Raw genomic sequence first — 24076 nt, 5'->3', positions numbered from 1 at the left:
ATGTGACAGTCTCATGAACAGGCTGGGAACAGTACCTGGAAGTGTTTTTCTCTGCAGCAGACCGTTTTGTCCGGTTGCGTTCCAGGAAACCAGAACGCGCGAGGAAAACGCTGGGAGCGCAGCGCCACCCTGCGGCGACGGAGGCAGGCACGGGGCAGCCGCGCTCCGCCGCTCCGCCTGCGCGCAGCAGTGCGGGAGGAACAGGCCTTCAGGCACAGCACTCACCCGACACACAACACAGGAAAGGGAAACTACGTTTTGGCCTGTTTTATTTAGAAAACAGCCGCAGTGAATGTTACGTGGAAAAAATTTAGCGTTCATTTACATTTGCAGCCTGTGCAGTCTCTTTCTTGGGAATGACAGCAAGGTTTGCAAACTGAGACGGATTTTTTTTTGGTCATGCAGAACTGAAAAACCAGCAAAGTATCTTCAAACAAGCAAACACACTGGTTCAAACTTAATCTAATGTGCCAAACATTGGGAGAAAAAAAGCACAGCTTTGGAAGACACAACATTATGACCTGCCAAAGTTATAAATATTTAATTCCAAAAGCCTCTTCTTTTTTTTTTTCACTAGTAGGTATTGCAAATCCAGCTTAACACAATAAATAATTGACCAAACTCTGGGACCAGACTGAGCCAGTTCAAGCACATTCCAGGGTAGATATAGCTGGGAAGTAAATTTCCCACCTACATTTCTTTGAGTCGATGTATTGTGTTGGCAGGAGTAAAGTACAGCTGGTCCGTGGAGGGAAGGAATTAAGATAATTTAAGGATATAATGTACAGAAGAAAACACAAGGACCGAGCACATGTACAGATAGCCCCCAGAGGACCTGTGGTGGTGTTCCCATCCATCGCTTGCCGAAACTCAAACCCATCCTCACTGCAGTCTGTGCCACGGAGGCACGGAGTTCCTCTGGTCAGACAGAAACCGCCCCGGGCACAACCTTACGGATGGGCGTGTACGACTTCCTGAGGGTAACGCTGCCGTGGTGAGACACCCCCCGAGGCAGGACACACTCTTCTGTCAGCTTCTGAGTTTCAGGGTCCCAGCAGAGCACTGTTGCAATGACTTCGTTCTTTTCATCTCGGCCGCCGGTGATGAACAGCTTGTTGTTGCAAGGAGAAATCCCACAGCTGGCTCTCTCGTGGGTGAACTGAGTCACCAGGCACCATGTGTCCTCCTGGGGGCTGTAGGAATACAGAGCTTTCATTGCCCCACCTGGGAAGGAAATGGATATTGGTTTGCACTGGCCATTCCTGTAAAGGATTTTAATTCAACCATCCACTTCAACAAGACTCTGTTCCTGACATTCATAAAAATGGTTTCTTGCCCCAAAGCCAAGAAAAAACAAGGTCACAGGATACTTTATTGTTTTGAAAGCCTGATCTGCAGAAGGACACTTATTATTCATAAGGTTGTGGAATTTAGGGCCAGAACAAACTGCTGTGATACTTCAGTGTGACCGCAGTGCATCTAGCAACAGATCTTTCTCATACCTGCTGCTCCAGCTAAGGACAGAACTTCAGAAAAATGCTATTTTATTTAAAAGTACTTAGATCATGGAGGACCAGCTGTGGAAAACCATCACTGCTAGAAATGGGTACCGGATTTTTCCACTCATTCCTCTGTCCCTCAATCCTCCTTCTTCCTGGAACTGGCTGCTTTCAAAAACCTTTCCTTGTTTAGAGTTTGTCAGACTCAATCAATAATCTTTCTATGGATTTGTTAAATAGAGAGTGACCTTCAGTTTCTCTGTGTTTCCCAAAACTGAAGTTATTAATGATTCTTAGTAAAGGTTCTTAGTGCACCTTTTCAATCTTGCAGTGTGCTTTTCTTTTGAGAAAATGGTCAATACCTCAATTCTCATGAAAGGCTATGAAAATACATGCCCTCCCGAGATTACCAACAGCTAAATGGTTTTTATTCTGAAATTTGCAGGCACTGAATGTGTCTTCTGTATTAGCTGTACAGAATCACAGAATTGTTAGCGTTGGAAGAGATCTCTGGAGATTATCCAGTCCAACTCCTCTGCCAAGGCAGGGTCACCTGGAGCGGGTTACACTGGAATGCATCCAGGTGGGTTTGGAATGTCTCCAGAGAGGGAGACTACACAACCTCACTGGACAGCTGTTCCAGTGCTCTGCAGCCCTCAAGATAAAGAAGTCCTTCCTCAGGCTGAGGTGGAACTTCTTATGTTGTAGTTATGGTCATTGTTCCTTGTCTTGTCCCTGGCCACCACTGAAAAGAGCCTGGCACTGTCCTTCTGGATAGGGAAACCTTGAAGCCATGGTCTTATTGATGAGGTGCAACAATGCCTGGGATCCTCCCTGCTGGCAAAGTAAGCATTTATCTGTGGTACTTAAAATAGAGGCTGAGTTTGACAATATTAGTGCAGTACCTGAGGGGTGATCAAGTCATTCAGAGGTGACTTAATTGGAACAGGCTGAAAACAGACATTGTTAGTTGTAGTGATTCACCTGGCTGTTGATAATTCATCAGTCTGGGTAATTTGATTGCTTTGGATACAAATGCTCTTTTAGCTTTTGAACTTCAGATTGGGCTGATTTCTATCCAAGTGGAGTAGATTTGTTTCTCAGATAGATAAACTAGAGATTTACTAGTGGATGTTGCTGGCTGAAAGATGCTGAATGAATGTGACTGGAGTATCATGTCAGTTTTATCAGGAGTTATATCAGCTAGCCCATAAGTCATGTGCCTTCTCTCTCTGTCATCCTGTACAAACAGGGTGAGGTCAACTCCAGTGCTGAGGACAAGCATGAGGCATTTATGTACACAAAAGGGGTGGATGTGTGTGTATATGTGCACACACATGCAGATTACAAATCTCCCTCCAGAGCACCATTAATTAATTATTTGGTGAATACTCCAGCTCTATGCCAGGTCTCAGCACCATATTGATTATATTGAAATTCCCTGCTCCAATGCTAAAAGAGGGAGGGGAAAAATTCCAGAGCTCCTGATTTGGAAACAAATGTTCTTCTTTTCTTTTGTTTTTTGTAGTACCATCTGGAGATGTGTGCAGGCTCCCTCCTCCCCCCATAGTTCAGCTCAAACTCTTGTTCTTCCATTTTTTTCTTCCAGTTCTGGTGATTGACTGAATTAACCCCGAATGCAATCTAGTGAAGAGCTCTGGGTCTTTGGGTCTCAGTGGCTCTGCTCCTCTGACCTGCTCCTCGTACTCTTATCCCAGCATAAATCCTGTATGCAGTGGGTTGTGTAATGCCCCTGGAGAGAAGAGGGGACACGATGTAGCCATGAGATCATGCCCTTGCCACTATGAACACATCTTTGGATGGCTTTAAGCTGTCTCTGGGCTAGCTCCAGCTTTCCAAGATAGCTACCATGCTAACAGGGATTCTGACTTGGAGACCTTTCCCTGGTGTTTATGAGCATCCTGGATTCCCACCCCTCGCTAAGCTCACCAGGAAGAGCCATCTTCCACACAGAAGCACAGGGCCAAGCCCTGCTGGGTGCAGACAATGAGAGCCACAGGTGCTGCACTTACCCACCACATAGATGTGGTCCCTGAAGCTGGCAGCATTGATGCACTTGGCCTCCACGGGCATGGCAGCCCTAAGGCTCCACGCGTTGGTGGCTGGGTCGTAGCACTGCGTCTTGTCTGTGGCCAGCTTCCCGTTGGGCCCCCCCCCAATCACGTACAGCTTCTTCTTGTAGCTGGCTGCTGCAAAGGAGCTCACGTTGACCATCAGAGGAGCAGCCTGGGGACCAAAAAGAATCATTAGTAACCATGTGAAGTAGTCAGACTGATGGCTGTTGGGAGGGAGCCTGTGGAATTTTAAGTCAGACATCCCTTTTTAAGCAGGGTTCAGAAGATGATGTTTCTAAGGATAAGGGAGAAATATGTTTCAGCTTTTTCTTAAGACTGCAAAAACCCTTAACAAAAATATGCTCTGTTCAAATGCTGAAATTAAAATTACTTTATCAATAATTCAAAAGCTAGGAAATATCAGAAATGCCAAAAATCTTCTTTACATGCTTCCATACATTGCAAAAAAGCACAAGGAATTTGTTTATACTGATCTTGCTACTTGCAGCTGTGATTGTTAGAGTCATCCACATTGCTTTGTATAATCTAGAGACAATGGGTTGTATCTGCTATTATAATGCCTAATCTCATTACTGTCATGGATTAATTGGTTGCCTAATTCTCTCCTCTCATTGCTTGAAGTACAGCAAGTAGAACTGGGGGGGGGGGGGAGAGTGGGTTTAATCCTGTTTACCTTCAAACTTGTACTTTCACTTTAATGCATAACCCATGCCATGTATAAGGCGCAGCTTGATAGACACATTTTATATATATATAAAATGTGTAAGAGCAGTAGTTTTCAGCCTGTGCTCTGGCTCATGCATACTATATTCTTACTCCTTGATTTATGGACTACTAGCTTTAAAAGCCAAATAAAAAATGGGAAGTTAGGCATTAGATGTCTCATGGGAAATGATTGGCTGGCAATCCAGGGATTTTTACCTTCTAAAGGATATGCATTTCTATAGAAAAAAAAAATATTTAGGGTTTTTAAAGACCAGAAATACTTAAAAGAATTATACAAGATCATTTTGATGAATCCAAACCCTAAGATTTTCTGATTAAAATATTCCAAATTATTAAAAAGTTGCATGATGCAGTGTCTTACCTCTGACCAGCAGTTATGAAAGGGATCATATGCTTCCATGCTATTGATTCTCTGCATGCCATCAAAGCCCCCAATGACATACACCTTGCCACCCAACACTGCCATTTTATGTCTCCAGCGCCCAATGTTGAGATACTCAATTTGTATCCATTTGTTGATGGAGGCGTTGTATTTCCAGACATCGTTCTTTGTTTCTTTGCCACCTGTAGTGTACATGACAGGTGTAAATATGATAGCACAGCTTGTATTTACTTTAAAACTCCAATATGTTTAAAATTAAGTGTGTTCTCTCAAAATGGAAAGTAAATCATTATTACTGATTGTTAACTGGTCCTGTTACAACAGAAGAAAATTTCTGCATTTAGTTTACTTAATAGTGAAGGAAACTGAACAATTTCTACAGCCAAATATTCAGTGAAGATAAATCACTGTTCCTCACTCTACCAGACCACAACCACTTTCATTTCAATACTGAGTGTGAGACCAACCACACAGCAGGGTGACATGCAGGAGATTTTTGTGAACACCAGGGCTTTGCAGAACTGCTGCAAAGGGACAAATAAACAAATGTGATTTAAGTAAGATAGTAGAGGATGCTGCAGCTGGCAGTGCCAAATCCCTTGAAGACAGGCCTGCACTGGGAAAACTGCCAGCCCTGTGGTTTTTATCGTAAACCAAAAGACCTGACTGAACTCCTACCAACAAGAGTCCTGCAGGACTTGGAAGTTTTACTGTTCAACCCTGGGACCATATGGCTGTGATCTCATTTTTGTGCCTCTCCTTCTGGTCTCTTTCTCTACAGACTTGGGTAAGCTACATATTTATAGCTTCAACACTAAAACTGGACCCTGAAAACTCATTCTATAGCTGACCTGCAATTGGATCTTTGCTTGTGCTAAAGCAGAGAGCAGTGTTTTAAACAAGAGCTGTTGTTTGCCAACAGTTTCTGGTGTAACTGTAATACAAACAGATCTAGTTAAGCCTGAAACCACATTTACAGACTGAGTAGCTTATTCCGTCATCTGCAACCTGATTAAACATTTGCTTCACCGGTGAATATACTGAAAAGAGAATTCATATTCCATTAAGAAAATGTCTGCCTTCATTGGTATTCTGTACTGCAGACAGATCACTGCAAACTGATGCAGCCTATCTCTGGGCCAAACAGCAGATTGAATGGGAGATAATTAGCATGCTAGAAAGAGTCGTTTGTAATGCTTTTGTCCCAGTATTTTTCACATGTATCTGTTGAATTTTATTTGCACTCAAATAGCTGAAGTGGCCAAAGGACCTGAATGCAGCATTCATGGCTACAATGTGGCTGAGAGACTGCAGGTGTTCCCTTTACTCTCCCTTGAGCTTGTGCTTTCCTCCACAGGCTGAAACTCATGTAGCAGCTTCAGCTGGACCAGTGGGTGAATTTGCTGCACATCAGGGGACAGGGAGAGATTTTTGAGACAACTGGAAGTTAATTTTGTTTCTGTTTTTCCTCTGGACAACAATTCTTTCTAATTTGAAGAGGAATTGTACCTAAATTAGTAAAAGCATTAGAATGGTAAATGATAATTCATGTCATTTTTAATTATGCTGCAAATGTAGTGTTTCAGGCCATCCACTCAAAACATTGAAACTGTTTTGGGGAAATCATAATCTAACAGTAGTCATAATCTTGTGCAAAGGACTTTCCTATTTTTCAGATGCTAAAGGAGCAGGGAAGACTCCAGACTGTACCAAGATATGGAGGGAAATGAGCACATGGAAGGGGTAGTTAGGAAGTTAGGAAAAATGAAAGTCAAGTTAGAGAAGAAGCAAATTGGAGGAGCTAAAGAAAGAAAACAAAAGTAGAAAGACATGCAGGAGGAATCAGCTGTTTAATCAGGATTGAGACACTAATAAATAGTTTAGCTGAGAAAAACATGCTAATGGCTTTGGTCCACTCAGCCTTTTATTTATGTGCAAAGGGCAAAAAGGTGAAAGGCAAAGAGAGAATGGAGAGAGGGACTCAGAGATATGAAAGTAAGCAGAGAAGGAAGAAAGAGAAGCTGTGAAAACAGAAGCAAAGGGAAAGCCAGCTTAGACTCACCACAGCAGGGAATGTGTTAGCCTGGCCTGGAGGTAGCCTGATAGAACATAAAATAAAAGTGGAGAAGAGACATTGGAAAAGATGTCAGGAATAAAAGAATGCAAAAAGCCTTGAAAAAGATGGAAGGGTAACAAATCGAAGGCAAAGGGCAAAATGACCTCTCAACTCAAGGGTGTGAAGATGAGGGGAATATTCCCTAGTTGGAATGTTTGACTTAGGTTCCTCTCTACAGCTACCTTCTAACAGAGGGGCTAATGCCAGAAACTCTCTATGGTGGACTGAAAGGAAATACTTTTATTTATAGTTATAGGAAGAGTAATCTAATTGTTATCCCAGGATAAAGCTTTAATAAATGTTAAAGAAGAGTAATCTAATTGTTATCCCAGGATAAAGCTTTAATAAATGTTAAATTGGAATGAAGTATCAAAAATCTGTGGATTCCCAAAAGAAAGAATGCAAAGGAAGATATTTGAATAAAGGACCATTATTCACACTTAAGCAAAGCATTCACACTTTGGCCTCCTATCCTCCTTTCTACTCTTCTGTTTTAATGAAGTATGGAATTTTGTGGCCAGTTTTGCAGAAAGGATGTATTCTACTAATGAAGGCCCTGCTCTGCATCATGGTATGTAATGGCACAGTGATGAAAAACTTGCTGTCACTTTACTTCTGGAAGCAGAACAAGATCATCAAACTTATTTTTTTGATAGGCCATCAAAAGCAGCTGTCAAATTGGCTAATAAGCTTGATTTTAACATTTTGATTGTCAGGGTAAAATCTCTGTAGCTCTGGGATCAAACCACTGTGTGGAGCTCAACTGTATTTGTGTGGGAAGTTAAATACATCTCCTGGAGCTCTTAGGATGATGATCAGCACATGAGTTGTTCAGACCCACACTGGGTGTCTGGAGCATGGGATTTCCTCTGGCTTTGACAGTTTATACTGCCAAGTTAATAACTGTGGGTGGGCAGGTCTAGAGTCCTCTGGGACGGCAGCTTTCTGGGGGCAGCCAAACATCAGTGACAGTTCCCTGCAGGTTCTTGTCTGACTTTTGCAGAATGACTCAGGATTCTGGCAGGATTTTGCTAATGCATGTGGAGCTTCAAATGAACTTGTCATGAGAAGATGCTGAAGCAATTTGTCATTTTATGTTTGGTAAACAAGAACCCTCCTGAGACCTCAATCACTGTTCAGGGTGCTGCACACAAGTGCCCATGCATATAGATCAATATTGTCTAAAAATGAATCCTGTGCTCATTCAGAGCTAGGCAGTGTCCTTACATATCCAGTGCCCTCTGGAGCATGTCCAAAGCCAAAGCATTAAAATACCTGTAGCGCTTAATTTTTCTAAAGCTGCCTCAAGCATGATCTTGATAAAAGCTGGAAATAATCATGAGAATGCTTTGCTCCCCTCTTGCACTCCCAGCAATGTCTTGTTCCTTACCCGATATGTAGACTTCATTTTTTAGAGTAATGCATGCAAACTCCACCCATTTTTTATTCTCATTCTCCGGCTCCTGCTCTGTGATTGGTAATTTTGCTACTTCCAGACGGCTTCGCCTCAAAGGATCCAGGCAAGTCACTTCTGCTACAAACTTCTCATCTTTTGTACAGCCCCCTATGATCATAAACACCTCAGACTGGAACTCGTGCATCCTGGGCTTGGTCCTTTCTGTAATAATCTAAATGCAAGTGAGACAGAGTGAGTACACAGGGCACTTACACCTACAACTACAGAAAGGCCAGGTGACCTTTTCTTTGATTACCTGTTGTTCAAATCACATCAGGCTTACATCAACTGAACCAATTAGCCAACACTTTCTAAGTTGAAAGCCTGTAAAGCATCCTAGAAGCATTCAGTAGAGCTTACTGTATCCTTCTTTCAGCAGGATTTTTCCAACTCTGAACTTAGTTGCTTTTGCCTACCTACTAAGATCCTTTCAGATCCTTTTAGGAATTACCAGGATGGCACCAAGAGCTACTGCAGGTGAGCAGTAGTGACAAGGCTGGGTAGCTGAAAAGGACAGGTTTTATTTGGGCTGACAGAGTGAGGGCAGGGTAGGAGGGCCCCAAGGCTTGTGTATGCCTTGGGGAGTTTGGAGAGAGCAAGACTGCAGTTAGTGCTAGCAGAAAATAAGTGTTCTCATTATTAGTCCTGAAGAGATATGTTAGTGTCCGAAAAATAACAATTCTCAACTGTGGAGGAGTTATTTTTATTTGTTTCTTTGTGTATAAGCTCTTACTTCAAGCCAAAATTAGAAGACTTATTTAAAGCCAGCGCCAGGCTCTGAAATGTGCTTAGCTCTAATTTACTGCTTGTTGGCTCAGTTTATTGATCAGGTCTTTGTTTCAGGGACATTGGAGAAGTTCACTTGCCAGGTAGATGTTCACCAGGAGCAAAGAATGTAAAGGGTGCTTGGAAACTTGTGTCCTCCTTGGAGGAAATGCTTGCAAACAAGACCCACAGGTTAAATGCTGTGTCAGGAGGCAACTTGCTTAAAGTTTTACTTCTCTTTCTGATTTTAACATGTTTCTATAAATTGGTATAATTTATCCATATTAAAAAAGATTATCTACACAGACACAAATCTTGCATTTTGACTATGTCCAGAAAATGAATAGGCACATTTTTATAGAAAGTGAGTCTCAGAACTTGCCGGCTTCCAGGGCTCTGTTTTAACCTGTCTGCCACCATTGGCAGGCGTCAGCCCCGGGGGAGGGCAGCTGGTAGCACAGCCTCCTGCGGCTGTCCCTTTGAAGATGAGTGTAATGCGTGCTCAGCCCGGGGCAACGCTCCCTTTACCTGTCTGCATGCACCTGACACCACTGCTCAGTGGGACAAGGCTGGCTCAGGGAGCTCCCACCAGACTGGCTGGCACTGTCCCAGGTCACCGAGCAGTGTCTTACGCAGCCACCGGCACAAGGAGTGCTTGGTCTGTCCCCCCTCGCCATGCCGGAGACACAGGTGACACATCCGCCATGAGTGATGGGCCCACAATACCCTCCTGCCCTCCTCTGACCCTGGCTGAGAAGGGACACGTTTCCTCACACACTCAAGAACTTTGCTCCTGTTGTGAAATCTGACCTCTTAGTTGCTCTCCCCTCTCCCCCATATTTTGTCTAAGGAGATGTGAATGATACCTAACTTTCGAAAGGGGACAGGCAATGGAAGAACTGGAGATCCACCACAGCCTGCACCAAGCAGGCAGGACAGGACTCGACTGGATGTCAGGATTAATCTGTCTCTTTGGGTGCAGGGACCTCTGCAAACGGCAGACGGGCAGTCCTCTCCTCTGCAAAGAAGACTGTCTTCTTCATAGGAGGAAGAATATTTCCTTTATGAAACATTTCCCCCCATAAGTAACAGGGGAAGGTGTTATATATTCACATTTGAAAGAGTCATTACAGATTGTGGCACAGTTTGGTGGGAAATTTTTTTCTTTTCTTGGGCTTGAAGTAATAGCTGAGAGGGTGAGGTGTCAGGGCTAACACCATTTGCATTATTACTAGGGAAGCTACCTGGGGTCTTCATTTAGCAAGGGTGTGTATGAAGGGTCAAGCTCAGATGTTCATAAACAGGAAGCTGTGCACTTTGTTTTAAAACAACCCACCAAAATCGTCTGAGCTGTCTAAGACAGTAGGATAAATTCTGAGGCCCATTTTGACTTTTCAGTAGCACCAGTTAGTGGAAATTCAGTGTGATTACCTTTTTCTGCCCCATGGCACTGCTCCTTTCAAATCAATTTTTGAGGTGAAGCATGAGACGTTTACAAAGAGTGGCTAATACCTTCCTCTTTTACTCACCTCATTGCCTGACAGATGGTACATTCTTGCTTCTTGGAGCAAAGGAAAGACATCTGGACACTGTCTAATGAGTTGATCAGCTTCAACAGTCTCTACAAAATACCAAGGGTCCAAGAGGGGCAGCCGGACGTTCTCCAGCACGTACGGCAGGAGAGAAAACCTTTCTGACTCCTTGTAACGGACCCAGTTCATCACGGTTTCGAACACCTGCGCCTCTTCCGTGACGCAGAGCTCATCACTCTTCAGCGTGCTGCACAGGATGTCCGCCGGCAGCTCCAGGAACTCCTCATAGTTCAGGACTTGGGTGAAGTTCTGGATAATGTAGTTCTGTACCTGTTGTTTGAGGCTGTGCAGGGAGTGGGCATCAGCCAGCCTCAGGATGCCAACGCAGTTTTCCGGCTGGAGTGCTTCGGTGAGAAAACTGGCACAAGCATCTACCATGCGCAGGAACTGTGGGCAGAAAAAGCTTGTATAAGCACAGAAGGGTTAATGAAAACTGTCACAGGAGAGCTATGGAGCAACCAGCTATGTCCAATACAGCAAAGAGCAAAGGGGGACAAGAATTAGATCATCTGAGCACAGGTATCTCCCAAGAGCCGGAGTTTGAAATAAGAATTTCTTCCTCCCTCTGTCTTTATTCCCTCTGCATCCAATTGCTCCTTTCCCCTCTGCCAGGATGCAGAAGACCTGTGACAGTCATGAATTTTATTTGTTTCACTAAAGGGTTTCCTGCTATTCCCTTTTCCTCCATGAGATCTCAAAGCACTGGCAATTATGGAGTTACAAAGCACAGATAAGGATCCCAGGCATCCAATTTGCTTCCCCTGCTTCATCTTGCATGTCTGCTCAGACCAACTAGAACAGAGTCTGGTTTTGCAGTGAAAGTGGCTCCACTGTCTGCATTTATGCTCCCACCATCCAAACTCCAAATGCAACTGAGGCCGTGTGAGAGTGGTGGGAAATGAGCGCTGAGGTCTGGGAGGTTTGGAGCAGTGTGCTGCCCCAGAAGGAATGGGCAGCAGTCCTAGACTGGGCTGAGTGGCAGGAAGAGATTGGCCATCAGCAATTCTTTTGAGATTCCTGACAGACAGGGCTTCCTGGCAAGAATCTGTTGTGGGGGAGGCCTTCAGAGGGTCTAATGACCTTTGTCATCACCATTGGCTGAAAAAAAATATTGATATGCATTTTATGCACAGAGTCTCCTTAATCAGAGAACTGGCTGTGTTTGCATTCAGTAAGGCATCACAACTACTCTCATAAATTTCCTTGGCAAAATAACCCCACCTGAGGGTCCCAAATGCACATATTCTGGGCCACAGGTGTCTGTGGGGTATTTCTAAAAACTATGATCTGAGCTGGGTTGCTGATGATTATTCAGGAATTGAGAACCAGTTTTGGGTAGAACTGATCAGTTACAGTGCTTCATCCTAATGGATTTTCCATCACCTTTGTGATTTCAGGTACAAATACTACCAGTGAACAGTGCAATAAAGACGGGTCAGAGCTAATGTGCATTTCCATCTGTGCTTTTTGGGTTGTTTTTCCATCCAGTGTCAGCAAGCAAACCATTTTAACTTATGTTTTCTCACTGGGGAAAGTTGTGCAATAGTAATTGAGGGGCAAAGAGAAAGCGAAACATTTTTAAACACTGTAGTATGTAGATTTGTTTCAGTAATTAGGGTAGAATCTTCCCGACCTGTCAGTGTCGTGTTGACATATTTAGGCTGTTTATCAGAGCTGAGTGATTGCAGACGCTGTGTACAGACTGCCTGGTTCCTGTTTTACATTTAGATGTGGTCAAAAGTTTAGAGAAATGCAACTGACAAACGAGGCTATGTAAGGTCTCAGAATGTGTTGCTGCCACTGACATTAATTGTGATAAAAATTTATCAGTGGCCCACAGTGGCTCTGCAGCACCTGCCACATTCACCTTGCCTGCTCTCAGGGCTTTGCACAAGGCAAGCACTTTGAACTCACCAAGGCATTTCTTTGAGGATCTGAAAGGACTTTGCCACCAGGTAGGCTTCAGACCTGAGGCAGGTTAAGCATCAGCCTTATGAAGGTTATTAAGCATAATCATTCAAAGTTGTCAGTAATGAGACACAAAAAAAAAAAAAAAAACAAAAAAACAAACAAAAAAAAAAAAAAACCACAAAAAAACCCCACAAGCCTAGGATTTGCCAAGGTCATTCATTGAGTTATCTGTGAGTCTGGGAACAGACCCCAAAACAAGCCACCAGCCTGCAGCAAACCTCTGTAGAGTTGTCTAATTATTTACACATGGCTTGTTAAGAGCAATACTGGGTACTGACGAGGTGACAGAGAGGTGCACATTGCTCTCACGGCCAGCAGGCCCCACTCCCTCACTGTGGGGCTGTTTGTGGCCAGGCGAATGCAGAACTGCGAGGTGTGGGTGTGAGAAACAGCCCCGCTGAGAGCTTCACCAGAGAGGCTGGGCTGCTTGGGAGTGAATCAAGGCAGGACTTTCCCTGGTTCTGCTCCTCATCTCTGCGCTGCACTGTCTCTCCACCACTGCCTGCATTTAGACACTAAATTCCCCCCAAAACTCCCCCAAAAGTTGCTGGGCATATGTCAGTCAGTCCCAGGAGAGCAGGTGGCTGACCGAAGAGAGCATCAGAAGGAAGATACCCCTGAGCCTCTGCTTCATCTGCTCTGATTATTCTGGCAGAGCTCTGAATTTTCTGTTTGTCCATTGTGATTAACCCTCCTAATGCCAATCCAGGCACTTTAAAAGCCCTGTTCCCTGAGAACAGTTTCTTCAATAAGTTAGTCCTTCTCCTAATACCCATTTGAATCCAGATTCTCACTTGCTAGAGACATCCCATATGCTTACTTGGCCTCCAGTTGGCTTTCACTCTGAATAGTAAAATTTGTTCTCCCCATATGAGCCCTCGCCTGTCCCAGCTTTGATTCAGTGGTTGAGTGTAAGCAGTGCCAGCAGCCCTGCCTCTGGCCAGAGCCTCCAGAAAGGGAAGGGAATGGGGACTGAAAGGTCTCTCATTCATAATGCCTCTCGGCATGCAGCACACTTCGGGGCCGGATCCTGCACCCTGCAGCTGCTGTCCCTGCAGCCACAGCACAGCGGTGACACCTGTGCCCCGAGGGAGCCCCGGCCGGAGCCAGCTGCAGGGCACAGCCCCCTTGCAGGGCTGCTCTCCGGGGAGTGCAGGCTTTCTCAGCCTGCCAGCCCTTCTCCCACCCACAGCTGCCCTGAAGGCCTTTGGTAGCAAATGGTGCCCTCCTGTCCGGCGTGGCCTGCAGCTGCCAGCCTGGCTCTGCCCTGCTCAGTGGCCTCAGGATGGCTGTCAGGTATTGGTGCCGTGTTTCCCTTGGAGTGTCTGCTCATGTAAAGTGGATAAATCCAGGGATGAGGGGTGCTTTGGCAGCCCTGCTCTGCCTAGAGGGGGCAGCTCGGGACATCCTCCACTGTTCCCACTGCACGTGGCATTTCCATGGCACTAGGCATCACAGCCTTTGGCATTTCCACGGCAGTGGGCATCACAGCCTTTGGTGACAACATCTTTTCCATCTGCTCAGAAGCCTGCTTTCCTCTCACCATTTCTTTGCTTCCACCACCACAGTTGATGTGGTCCCTCACCCAAACCCTGCCGAGGGAATGGGTAATACAGAGGTTCCTGGGAGGGCAGGAGCAGTGCAGACAGGTCTGGAGGTTGTTGCTGAGTTCTGGTGAGGGAAGCAGGGCTCCCTGCCATGGCCCTGGGAAGCAGCTGGGATCTTGACCCTTCCCAGGGTGAAAGGATGAGCAGCTCTGTAGGCAGTGTGGGTGGCAGAGGCTCTTGGGCGGGATCCAGGGTGGGCACCAACCTTGCAAGTGCAGCGTCTGGGCAGCCATCAGCCCAGACAGAGGAGGTGACTATTGAACTCATGTTGCAACTGTGCTTTAGGTGGAAAAAATTTGTCTGGCTCACTTGAGGGTAAGGCTTAGCTGTTCAGCTGTTCCAAACCCTTCACCTGCTTCCCCCACCGTGGCCGGGATGCTGCTTTCTCCAAAAAGCCCTCCACCTCTTCCTACTGTCAGTTTTGACTGCATTTGGTCAAAACTTACTAGAAGGGAGTAAAGAAAGGCATAATTATGTATAACTTTTTTCAAAAACAGTTTCTAGAGAAAAATAGATAATTTATATTGGAATATCTATACTACAATATCTAGAACTGAGCAAGGTGTTTCTTCTTTGGTTCTTTGCCAAGTCCACAACGTTAAAAAGAGGCACTGCTACAAGCTCTTGCTAGTCAGATAAAAAGATTCTATTTGGAATTTGGATTTCTCACATCGCTAATTTGAAAGAATTTATCGAACAAAAATGTTACAGTAAATTGCAGAAATGATCTTTTCAGCTGTTGATATACCCAAATGAAACATTTGACTCTTTCAACTCTGTTCTGCATAAGTAGCACAGACAATCTGGCAGAACTCTAGTTGTGTCAGCTTGATGTAGTAGATTATTAAAGATTTAGTAGTTACTAAATCTTTTTTGCACAAAACACATTTTCAGCCCAAACCCTCACATTTATAATGTGAGGCCTTATAAATTTATAATGAGGCCTTATAAAACTTGATCGTATCCAAGACAACCACTGTTTTTAGCTGAACATTCCTGGTGTTCTAGGTTTATCTGTTTTTTTCTAGTTTACTTTTCTTACTTACGGTACTCTCACAATTTTATCATTATTCTAACAGAGTTTGATGGTTTTCTTACAGCACCAGGCTTGGGAATCAAATTTAATCTTAATTTTAATGAAAAGTAGGGAGGATACATGAAAAAACCATAAGCTTATACTTTTGATATTTCCAGAAGGAAAAAAAAAAAAAAAAAAGGAAAAAAGAAAAAAGCTGAGGAATGATCCTAAAGAAAAAGGTTCAAAAGAAAACAAAAACAAGACAGAAAAGTGTCCTGGAAATGAACCAAATGTAGCTATTTAATGCTACCAGTTGGTAGTGTTGGTGCGTGGAAAATGCACTGCAGGCCCAGGTGACATTAACGCTACCGTTGTGAAATTTTTCCTAATATCTAATCTAAACCTCCCTTGGTACAAATTGAGATAATTTCCTCTTGTCCTATCACTTTTTACCTGGGAGAAGAGCCTGATCCCCACCTGGCTACAGCCTCCTGTCAGGGAGTTGAAGAGAGCAATACGGTACCCCCTAAGCCTCCTTGTCTCCAAACTGAGCACCCCCAGCTCCCTCAGCTGCTCCTCACAGGACTGGTGTGCTAGAAAGCAGAGTTCCAGAACTGCAGAGCAAAATTTCCATGTAAGATTCAAGAATCTTAATTCCCTCATAAGCCACAATGATCACGGAGTTGGGTGTTTCTTACCTTCCCTAATGAGAGGAATGGACACACGCACACATTGGCACTTGGCAGGTTATGTTGGTTTCAATTTGTTAGCAATTTGCAGCATGGAACCAGACACTGCAATTTGGTAGACCTCAGAGGTGATTTACAGGGCACGTGAATACCTTGTGGACCAAAGGCTGAGTAACGCTGCCCAACTCCGGCCTCCCACAAGTCCCAGGTCATGACTAAAACCCTTTACATCACGAGTTTTACAAAGGAGGATGCTAACTTTGGCTGGCAAGCCTCCATCTCAGGGCAGGGGAGACAGAGAAGCAAAGTAACTTCCTGCTCTGGCCAGCCATGCCAGCTGCTGCCCACTAACCCTTCTGTCTGGCCTTCACAGGCTGACCTGAATTTTGGAGAGCACTGCCAGGCAGGCAGCACATGGGAGCAGCTCTTGGAGGCACAGCCAGGCTTTTTTCCTGTTTGCATGGCACTCAACACAGCAAAATTCCAGTACATGGCTACCACTGCCATTTTTTACCTTAATGTAAGTAAATATGAAGCAAAATGCTTCCAGAACCCATGAAATCAGAGAAGTTTTTAGTGTGCTAACCAGGGTAAGGCACGGTGTTGCCAGAGCAGTGAGATTGGGTCAGTGCATCTGAGTTATCTGTACCTGAAAAAGGCTGGCGGCTTCCAAGACTTTTTGTACATTTTGCTTTGTGATGAGCATCTTGCTGGTGTAAGTGTAGTCCAAGAGTATATTCATGGTTTCTGCATCAACTCCTTTTAGTATGATCTTCTCCTCATATTTCTCTCTTAAATCATTGCAGAACATGGCCCTGGAAAGAAAGACGTTTATCTTTTACTCCATTCCAGTCAGGATGAGGCATTCTGAAAACATTGGGCTATTTAGATTTCAACACAGAATACTCTGATTGCTTCATATTTTATGCAATTACTCCTGTTGAAAAGAAACAAGAAAATATCTTTTTGTTGCTCTTCTTCCTCTATACTCATGAGTTTGATAAGGCATACACACATGATGGATTCCTCCAAGCTGTCTTCTACAGCAGACCTAGGGCTCCATGGCAGCAAAAGGCAGCTGGGACCTTGCCTGGGTGGGAGTGGTCCCCAGTCTGGACTGGTGCTGTGGAGCAGCGCTGGTGTCTCTCACCTGCTGGCCTCTTGCTCCATCTGTTTCTAGTGCAGGTGCAGCTCGTTAAGGCCTGGCATTCTCCAAACTTCGTTAGCCCGTGTGCTTTGTACCCCTTAGCAGGTCAATACCCCCCTGCTTCCGAGCTGCAGGACACTGCTGGGACTGAGCCCTGAGGCCAGAGCAAATCCACATGTCTGAGAGCCTCACTTCTCAGCTTCCCAACGTGTCTTTGACCACATTAATACCAGTGGTGGGTAAGGGAGAATGGCTTTTGGCTTTCTTCTTATTTAGAGTCCGACTCTTCTTCTGCTAAATTTTGGGATTGTAGAGTTGGTACCTCTTGGCTAGAGAAGCAATTGAATTTGCATGAATTGGAACTATTGTTAGGCAGAAAGTGCAGTGATTTCATACATGTAGATAGCAACTCTTCTTTGGTGAATAATACTGCATCTGAAAGGTGACCACCAGACATACCTTTGGCACAAGGCAGATATTTCATGTGGGGTATAAATCAGAAGTTTTCTAAGGACTATTTTAATCCATTTTGCATTGTGACAGCTGGAAGACAAACACTCACATCTTCCTCTGCATTTTCAATTCATAGATTTAAGTATTTCTTCCAATGCTTTTGGCTTTTACTTGGGATTTTGATCAGCCCCTTCTTGTTCACTGCATTCAGAGAACAAGATGTCACATTATTTGGAATCTGTCTCAACAGATCAGAATTAAATGAGTCCACTTGTAACTGCATTGGTGAAAAACACGTGCAGATCTAAAGTGTAATTAGAAGCACTCTTTACCCTGCATTCCAAGCCCTTTTTTATTAGTCATACACAATGTTGACAGGACAATGCAAGCTGGGAAATGGCTAGAGGTCCCAAGACTTAGGCCATGCTTTTCTTGTAAAAGAAGTGCCTGAATTAAGCTGCCTGACTGACACATCTTACTGGAGCCAAGATGTAAACAGATTTTATTGCAAAGCAGTTAGGCACAATGAATGACAAATGGATAGAAGATACCAGCTGCTACTCGCTCTAAGAACTTCCTATTCCTTACCTCAGCAGAAATTTTATAGCAAGGTCTTAGTTACCTCAGTGTGCAAAACTGCCTCTGGATAGGGAGGCCTAACTTTTAAGCAGGAAATTTGGGCAGAGAAGTCACTTGTCAGAAAAGTTGTTCAGCCAAAATTCTCATTTTTCTTTTCACTCAGCTCATTAGAGGTTTTTGTTTCACTGCCCTGCCTCATGGTCCAGCTTCTGCTGCTACTGAAATCAGAATATTTCAAAGGCATTTAGACAAATGCTCCTTAACTTCAGTGACCACAAGACTGGGATTCATTTAACTTCCCTCCCTCTGGCACTGTCAAGTGATGTAAGAGGGGATGCGTGGGCCACATCCCCACAAAGAGGTGGCCATCTGAAAACAGCAGCCCTCAGTTCCCACTTCTCCATGGGAATGGGCTTCAGCCCAGAGAGGGAGGTTGGCACAAGAGAGCTGTTTCAGTCGTGCGGGATTGACGGGTGACGGATGTTTCATGTGAATGAGAAACAGGCCCATGGAGGGTGCAGGTGGTGTCTGCTCTTCTTCCTTTCATCTCTTAAGCTGGTGACTCCAGGCTTGTATTGACCTATCCCTGCTGGGGAGGTGAGAGTCTCACTTCTGTCCCACAGACCGGAGAGTTTGCTGGGGTCAGTCAGAGATACCCAGTGTGACACTTGTGCAAGGCTGCCCAGAAACCAGGCTCAGCATTCTGCTGGTGGCTTTGCACAGGGTCTGGTCAAAGTGCTTTGGCCAATCTGTCTCCTAATCTTTGTAATTGGTTTAGAGCTGCCATCCACTCCCAATTTCATAGTGTGTGGATTTATGTAACGTGGCTGTGAGCTGCAGAAATCACACTTCTAGAGCATGGCACTCTCCCACCAGTTCCCTGCTCTAGATCATGGCAGGGGTGAACTGGGCAGTGCTGCACAGGAGAGCTGACTCCTGTGGCCTCGCTTCTGCTCGAATGGAGTGGTTCTTGTTCCCACCCTGTGTGCTGGCAGGGGGAGCACCTGACACCATTCAGATCAGGCTGAGCTTCTCTCCTAGGGATTAAAATGATGTCTCTGAATCTTTCTGAACTTATCCTCAAGAGGCTCTAGATCCTTCAGATGTGGCTACTAATTCCATTATATGTTTCCCTGGGTCTTGTCCCTGTGTAATTCTAAACTGCACCTTTAAACCAAAATGTACTCTAAGAAATGCACATCTGAATTGAGGGTCCAGTGACAAATTTAGATACCCAAAAATGGGTAATTTTAGAAAAAAATTCTAAGTTTTTTCGGATTTAAAATCAGAGAAATCCCAGCAAAATAAATGATGGGTTGCAGTTTCGTGAAGCACTTTTTAAGCACTCTCCCACTGGAATGCTTATGCTTGGAATTATGAACCTGACTTCAAACAACCATGCTGGAGCTCAAGGATGATCTGGGAATTGGCTTCAACCTCTCGCATCCCCATTCTCCCACTACTCTTGGGCAGTGCTTGATTAAAGAACTACTGTTCCACCTTAGTCAGCTGGTATTTCTCTTCTCTGCTTTGTTGCCATCATGGAGGTAAATGGAGAGTAACTGGTTTTATGTCTACGGGTGCAGGATGCCACAAGAATTAGTCCATCTACTCTCCAGTAGTGCTGAAAAAGGCCAGAAGAAGCCTTCTAACAAAGTTAGTTAGTTAAACAAAGGTAGTTAAACAAAGCTAACCTAGAAATGGTTAGCTTTGTTTAAGTGTGTTCCAGTCAGCTGCTGTGGATTGCCCACACTGTGGCACCCAGCGTTCAGGAAGGGGTTGTGTAACAGGCAGGGCAATGAAGCCCATGAGTCACTGGGTCCCTTTGTTTTGCTCCTGTGCATGGCTGTTAGAAGTCCTGTAATAGCGTGGAAAGTATTCAAAAGAACAGTGGGATTTAAGAATTCCTTCTTTCTCTGGGGCCATGCAGCTTCTAGAGAATTATGGCAAGATGAATGAAGGCTCCTTGTGAGCAGCAGAACCAGCGAAGATCAGTTCCCTGCAGACTTGCATCCTTCTTTCCCTCCTCACAGTAACCTCAGCTTCCCCTTCCTGAGCCCTCCATTCTCCCTCCTTATTCCTCTCACACACTTCAGGGTCCCTCCCAGGAGCTCAGCTCTGTGCTGGCTGTGCCCAGCAGGGCAGGGCAGTGTGGTTGTTCTGGGCACTGTGTGCCAGGACACCCTGCTCGTTACCCTGCAGAGCACCAAGGGTGCCAGCCCAGCATCTCTCCTCTCCTAGCTGCAAATTTCCATCAAACTCACAGGAACTTCAGGTTTGAGATCTCCATCCTGTGCCAAATGTGACTGAAACTAACCCAAAGAGTCATGACAAGAGGCACTGGCAGACAGTGAGATGTAATAAATCTCATCTCTGTGGGAAGCCAAGCCAAACAGAAGCACCCAGAGGGGCAGACCCTGCACACGTGTGCAGTTGCCTTGAGATGAGATGACCTCCAGCCAGGTATCCCCCCTCCTTCCAAGGGACAGGCTGTAGCTCAGGAAAAGCTCACTGGAAAGCTGGCCAACAGCTGTTCTCATAAAACTATCTTGCCTAGTTTTAACTGGGAAATCCTTCCGATTGCAGCATCTTTATTTATAGTGAAATTGGGGTTTTTTGTCCAAGTATCATTATGATAATTTTGATTTTAATTTGTGCATCTGCTGTCCATTACACACACAATGCTGGTAAGAAATATTTGGGCATCTCTGCTTTTAGCTGTATATTTTCTCATATGCAATAAATGTAGTCTCTGTAGAAATAATACCTGTCTCCAAATATTCACAGACACAGTCTCTATTCTAGATTAGAAAAGCAGAACTGTCTTTACAGGCTCTACCAGCAAAGCTTACCAGACTCCATTAAAATTAGCTTTCTGCTCATGTCACAAATGGTCACAGGTTGTTTTTTCTCGTGTTTCCTCTGTAGCTGTTCAGTCATCTGACCACTTTAGCAGTAAAAGAAAGAAAGAAAAAAAAAAACCCAGCCATGCAAATGTGATGGTCTAAATGATATCGTCTAAATGATAATGGAAAATCTGTGCTAAAACTGATACTAAGTTCCTCTGTGTGTCTAAAATTTGTTCTTGTTGGCCAGTAGTCTCAGATAGAATATCTATTACACTGAAAGAATGAAAAATTCAAGCAGACCAGAAAAAAAGGTGAAGTGGCAAAATTGCTTTCAAGGAGATATTTCTCATTGCAGCTGATTTCCAGATGGAAAATTCCTTCTCTTTCCTCCTCAACAATTTAATGCAATGTATATTTTTACCCCAGAATGGTAATAGGAAAGCTTAGCAAGTTCTAGAAACCCACTCCTATTTCAATAAAAATACCGTGCTATCTGAATGGGTATTCCTCTTTGCCCAGGTCCCAAAGGGACAAGACAAGTGGCTAAAGATACTTGGTCAAAAAACCCTTTTCTCATGCACTTGTCTGCCAATATTCTGTTTTCCTTTGCATGCCTCCAGCAGACTTTTTGAGTGCTGGCATCAGAACTCCAGCAAATCCATGACTTAGCACCTGCCTTATTTAAGTCTCCAGCTTTAAAAAAGCTGAAAGACTTTAACACCCAGTTTGCACTCCTTGGAGACGTACAGTTCAAGTCTATGAAGCAAAATAAGTGTAATGGTTTTGTTTGTTACAAACCTTACCTGAAATAATTGCTTGCTGCAGCAAGGACCACTCGGTGACAGGAGAATTCCCTGCTGTCCACGCACAGGATGACATCAGTAAGGGAATTTTCAAGCCGAAGGTTCTCAAGGCCATTCTGGAGCACCAGAGAGAGACCTGTATCGTCAAACTTGACCTTTTCACCACTTGAGACTTCCACCAGGTCCCCCATTTTCGTCGAACACTCATTGTTCAAAGAGATCTCGGGCTCCTCAGAGCTCTTCTCCAGCGTGTCCCCCATTTTCTGGCCAGCCCTGTCTCATTCTGTGGGTGCTTGGATCTAAAAAGAGCTCCGCAGCTTTGGGCAAATCACACTGCAGAAGTTGGGCGGATTTCCTGTCCAGAGGTCTCTGCTTATCTGTAGCTGTCACACACACATAACAGGAAGCCTTGCACTTTCTCATCCTGTTAACACAAACAAAGGGTGGGTTTTTTCAGTGATTTTCAGGCAGTATCAGCATGTTTAGAAAGGCCTTAAGATGCCTCTGGATGTGAGAAGATTACAAGTGACAGGGACAGACTGCTTCCCACCCTCAAGCCAGTCCCTCACTGTTATCTGCTGGTTCTATTGATAGGTGCACCACATGACTATCAAGCACTCCTGATGGACTGGGCTGCTAAGGGGAAAATAGTAATATTCTGTATTTCTTTTTCAAGGTATGCAATTATTAATAACTGAGCTGGTTTGGGGTTTGGTTTTGGTTTTTAGTAATATGCTTGCATATTCAGAAAGTCATCCAAGTGGATGTTTCTGTCCCTCATGACTTGTTAGCTGGCAACCATTGCATGGCTTTTCTTTAAGGCTAAATGGGCACAACTCTCTCAAGGACATGGACCAGCATCAAAGATCTCACAGCTGACGGTCTTCAGGCTCCACTGCTGGGCACAGGGATGTGGTCCATGCAGCCAGTGCCCTGCCATCAGCTCTGACTAGCAGTGAAAGCTCAGGGAGAGAGCCTGGGGAGCAGTGTACCCATGCTCATCCCCCCCATCCTCACTGATGGGCATAGCTTGAGGCACAGCTGCATCTGACTTGTCCCCAAGACAGACACGGACAGTGGTGGGACTAAGGCTGCACATCTGGCAGTGGGGACACTGCAGGGCAGCTCTGGGCTGAGCCTGCAGCAGGAGCACACAGAGCACAGTGCTGAAGGTTTCACTGTCACCTAAGGATGTACCAGATCTACTTGGACATCACTTAGATGAGAACCTGATCCAAGCCGAATTAATAAGCAACACAGCCTAATGAGAGTAACAGAGCAAATCCCTGGCTTGCTTAGGAAACTGTCACACTGGGAAGTAGAAAAGCACACCTTTATCTCCCCCTGAGAGGAATGTAGGACCAATCCTCACCTTGGTAGCTTGAATGCTAACCAATCTTGCCTTTATCATAATTACCTCTAGGAATCCTTCTTTGGCCAATCCACAGGTTCTTATTGTGTGTTTGGTTTCCTCTTTTGTCTCCAGCTTGTAAAGCTGAGCTCACAGTATTATGGGAAGCTTGGCTTCCCCCTCTTCCAGAAGGAGGTGAAAGCAGGGTCTGAGAGAGTCAGATTGGAAGATGAAGAGGAAGGAAAGCAAAAAATATCCTGCCTGCTTTCCTCTACCTCCTTGTAATGGGGTTTTCTTCATTTTGTGTAGTCTGTGAAGCCCTTTGGCTTTTTCCTTTCCCAGCTGATTTAAATGTGTTCCTGCTGCCTTTTGTGCTAAGTTTTGCTAATGAATGCTTCCTTTTCTAATGCCAGTCCCTTCTTTCCCAAATACTCCTGTAGGAATACAATGAGAACTCCTCAAAAGTACTAGGTGTGCTTTAAAAATCACAATACTTTAACCCTATCTTGGGCTGGGTTCTCCTTGTTTATCATAATGACTTCTGACCTTTGGGAATTCATCTTATCAGGCTTTTCTCTGATGGTGAGAAGCTTCACATTGTGCTTATCTGTTTAAGCGAAAGGTGAGATTCCACAGCGATCACTTGATTCCAGTTGCTGAAGCTTTAAGCAAAGCATTAATAATTGTGAAATTGAAGTAAGTCAGTGTTGGCTGTGACTACTGGGAACGGAAACCCTGCAGTAACTAGGTCGATGGCTGTGGTATTGTCAGTAACTGCACTGCAGGAAGGACCTTGGCAGCTCAATGAACTATTGACTATTAGCAGTAATCATTATCCACAGTCTGTCTCCTTCTGTGCCATTGCTAACCCATATGGTGTATTTTTAACCCCTAAATTATTTTTTTTTTTCTTGACAAGCGCCTCCCCTCCTTTCTTCTGTTGCCATGGTGTTGTGGTTTAACCACAGCCAGCAGCC

At 44.6% G+C, this 24076-nt stretch overlaps 1 protein-coding gene across 1 annotated transcript; it reads right to left on the bottom strand.

Annotated features, from left to right (window-relative positions):
* Positions 1-252: 252 nt before the first annotated feature.
* On the bottom strand, positions 253-22030 carry KLHL6 (kelch like family member 6). The gene is made up of 7 exons (XM_053986769.1): positions 21749-22030; positions 16567-16732; positions 10570-11019; positions 8210-8447; positions 4683-4885; positions 3533-3746; positions 253-1224 (listed from the first exon to the last, which is right to left on the bottom strand). Exons 1-7 carry the CDS (start codon positions 22006-22008, stop codon positions 923-925), a joined length of 1833 nt encoding a protein of 610 aa, XP_053842744.1. The 5' UTR covers positions 22009-22030; the 3' UTR covers positions 253-922.
* Positions 22031-24076: the final 2046 nt, after the last annotated feature.

This window comes from Vidua macroura, chromosome 10 (assembly GCF_024509145.1).
Source record: "Vidua macroura isolate BioBank_ID:100142 chromosome 10, ASM2450914v1, whole genome shotgun sequence".
NCBI classification, from domain to species: domain Eukaryota; kingdom Metazoa; phylum Chordata; class Aves; order Passeriformes; family Viduidae; genus Vidua; species Vidua macroura.
The sequence above is the reverse complement of the archived record's forward strand: the minus strand, read 5'-3'. Positions and strand labels throughout refer to the sequence as shown.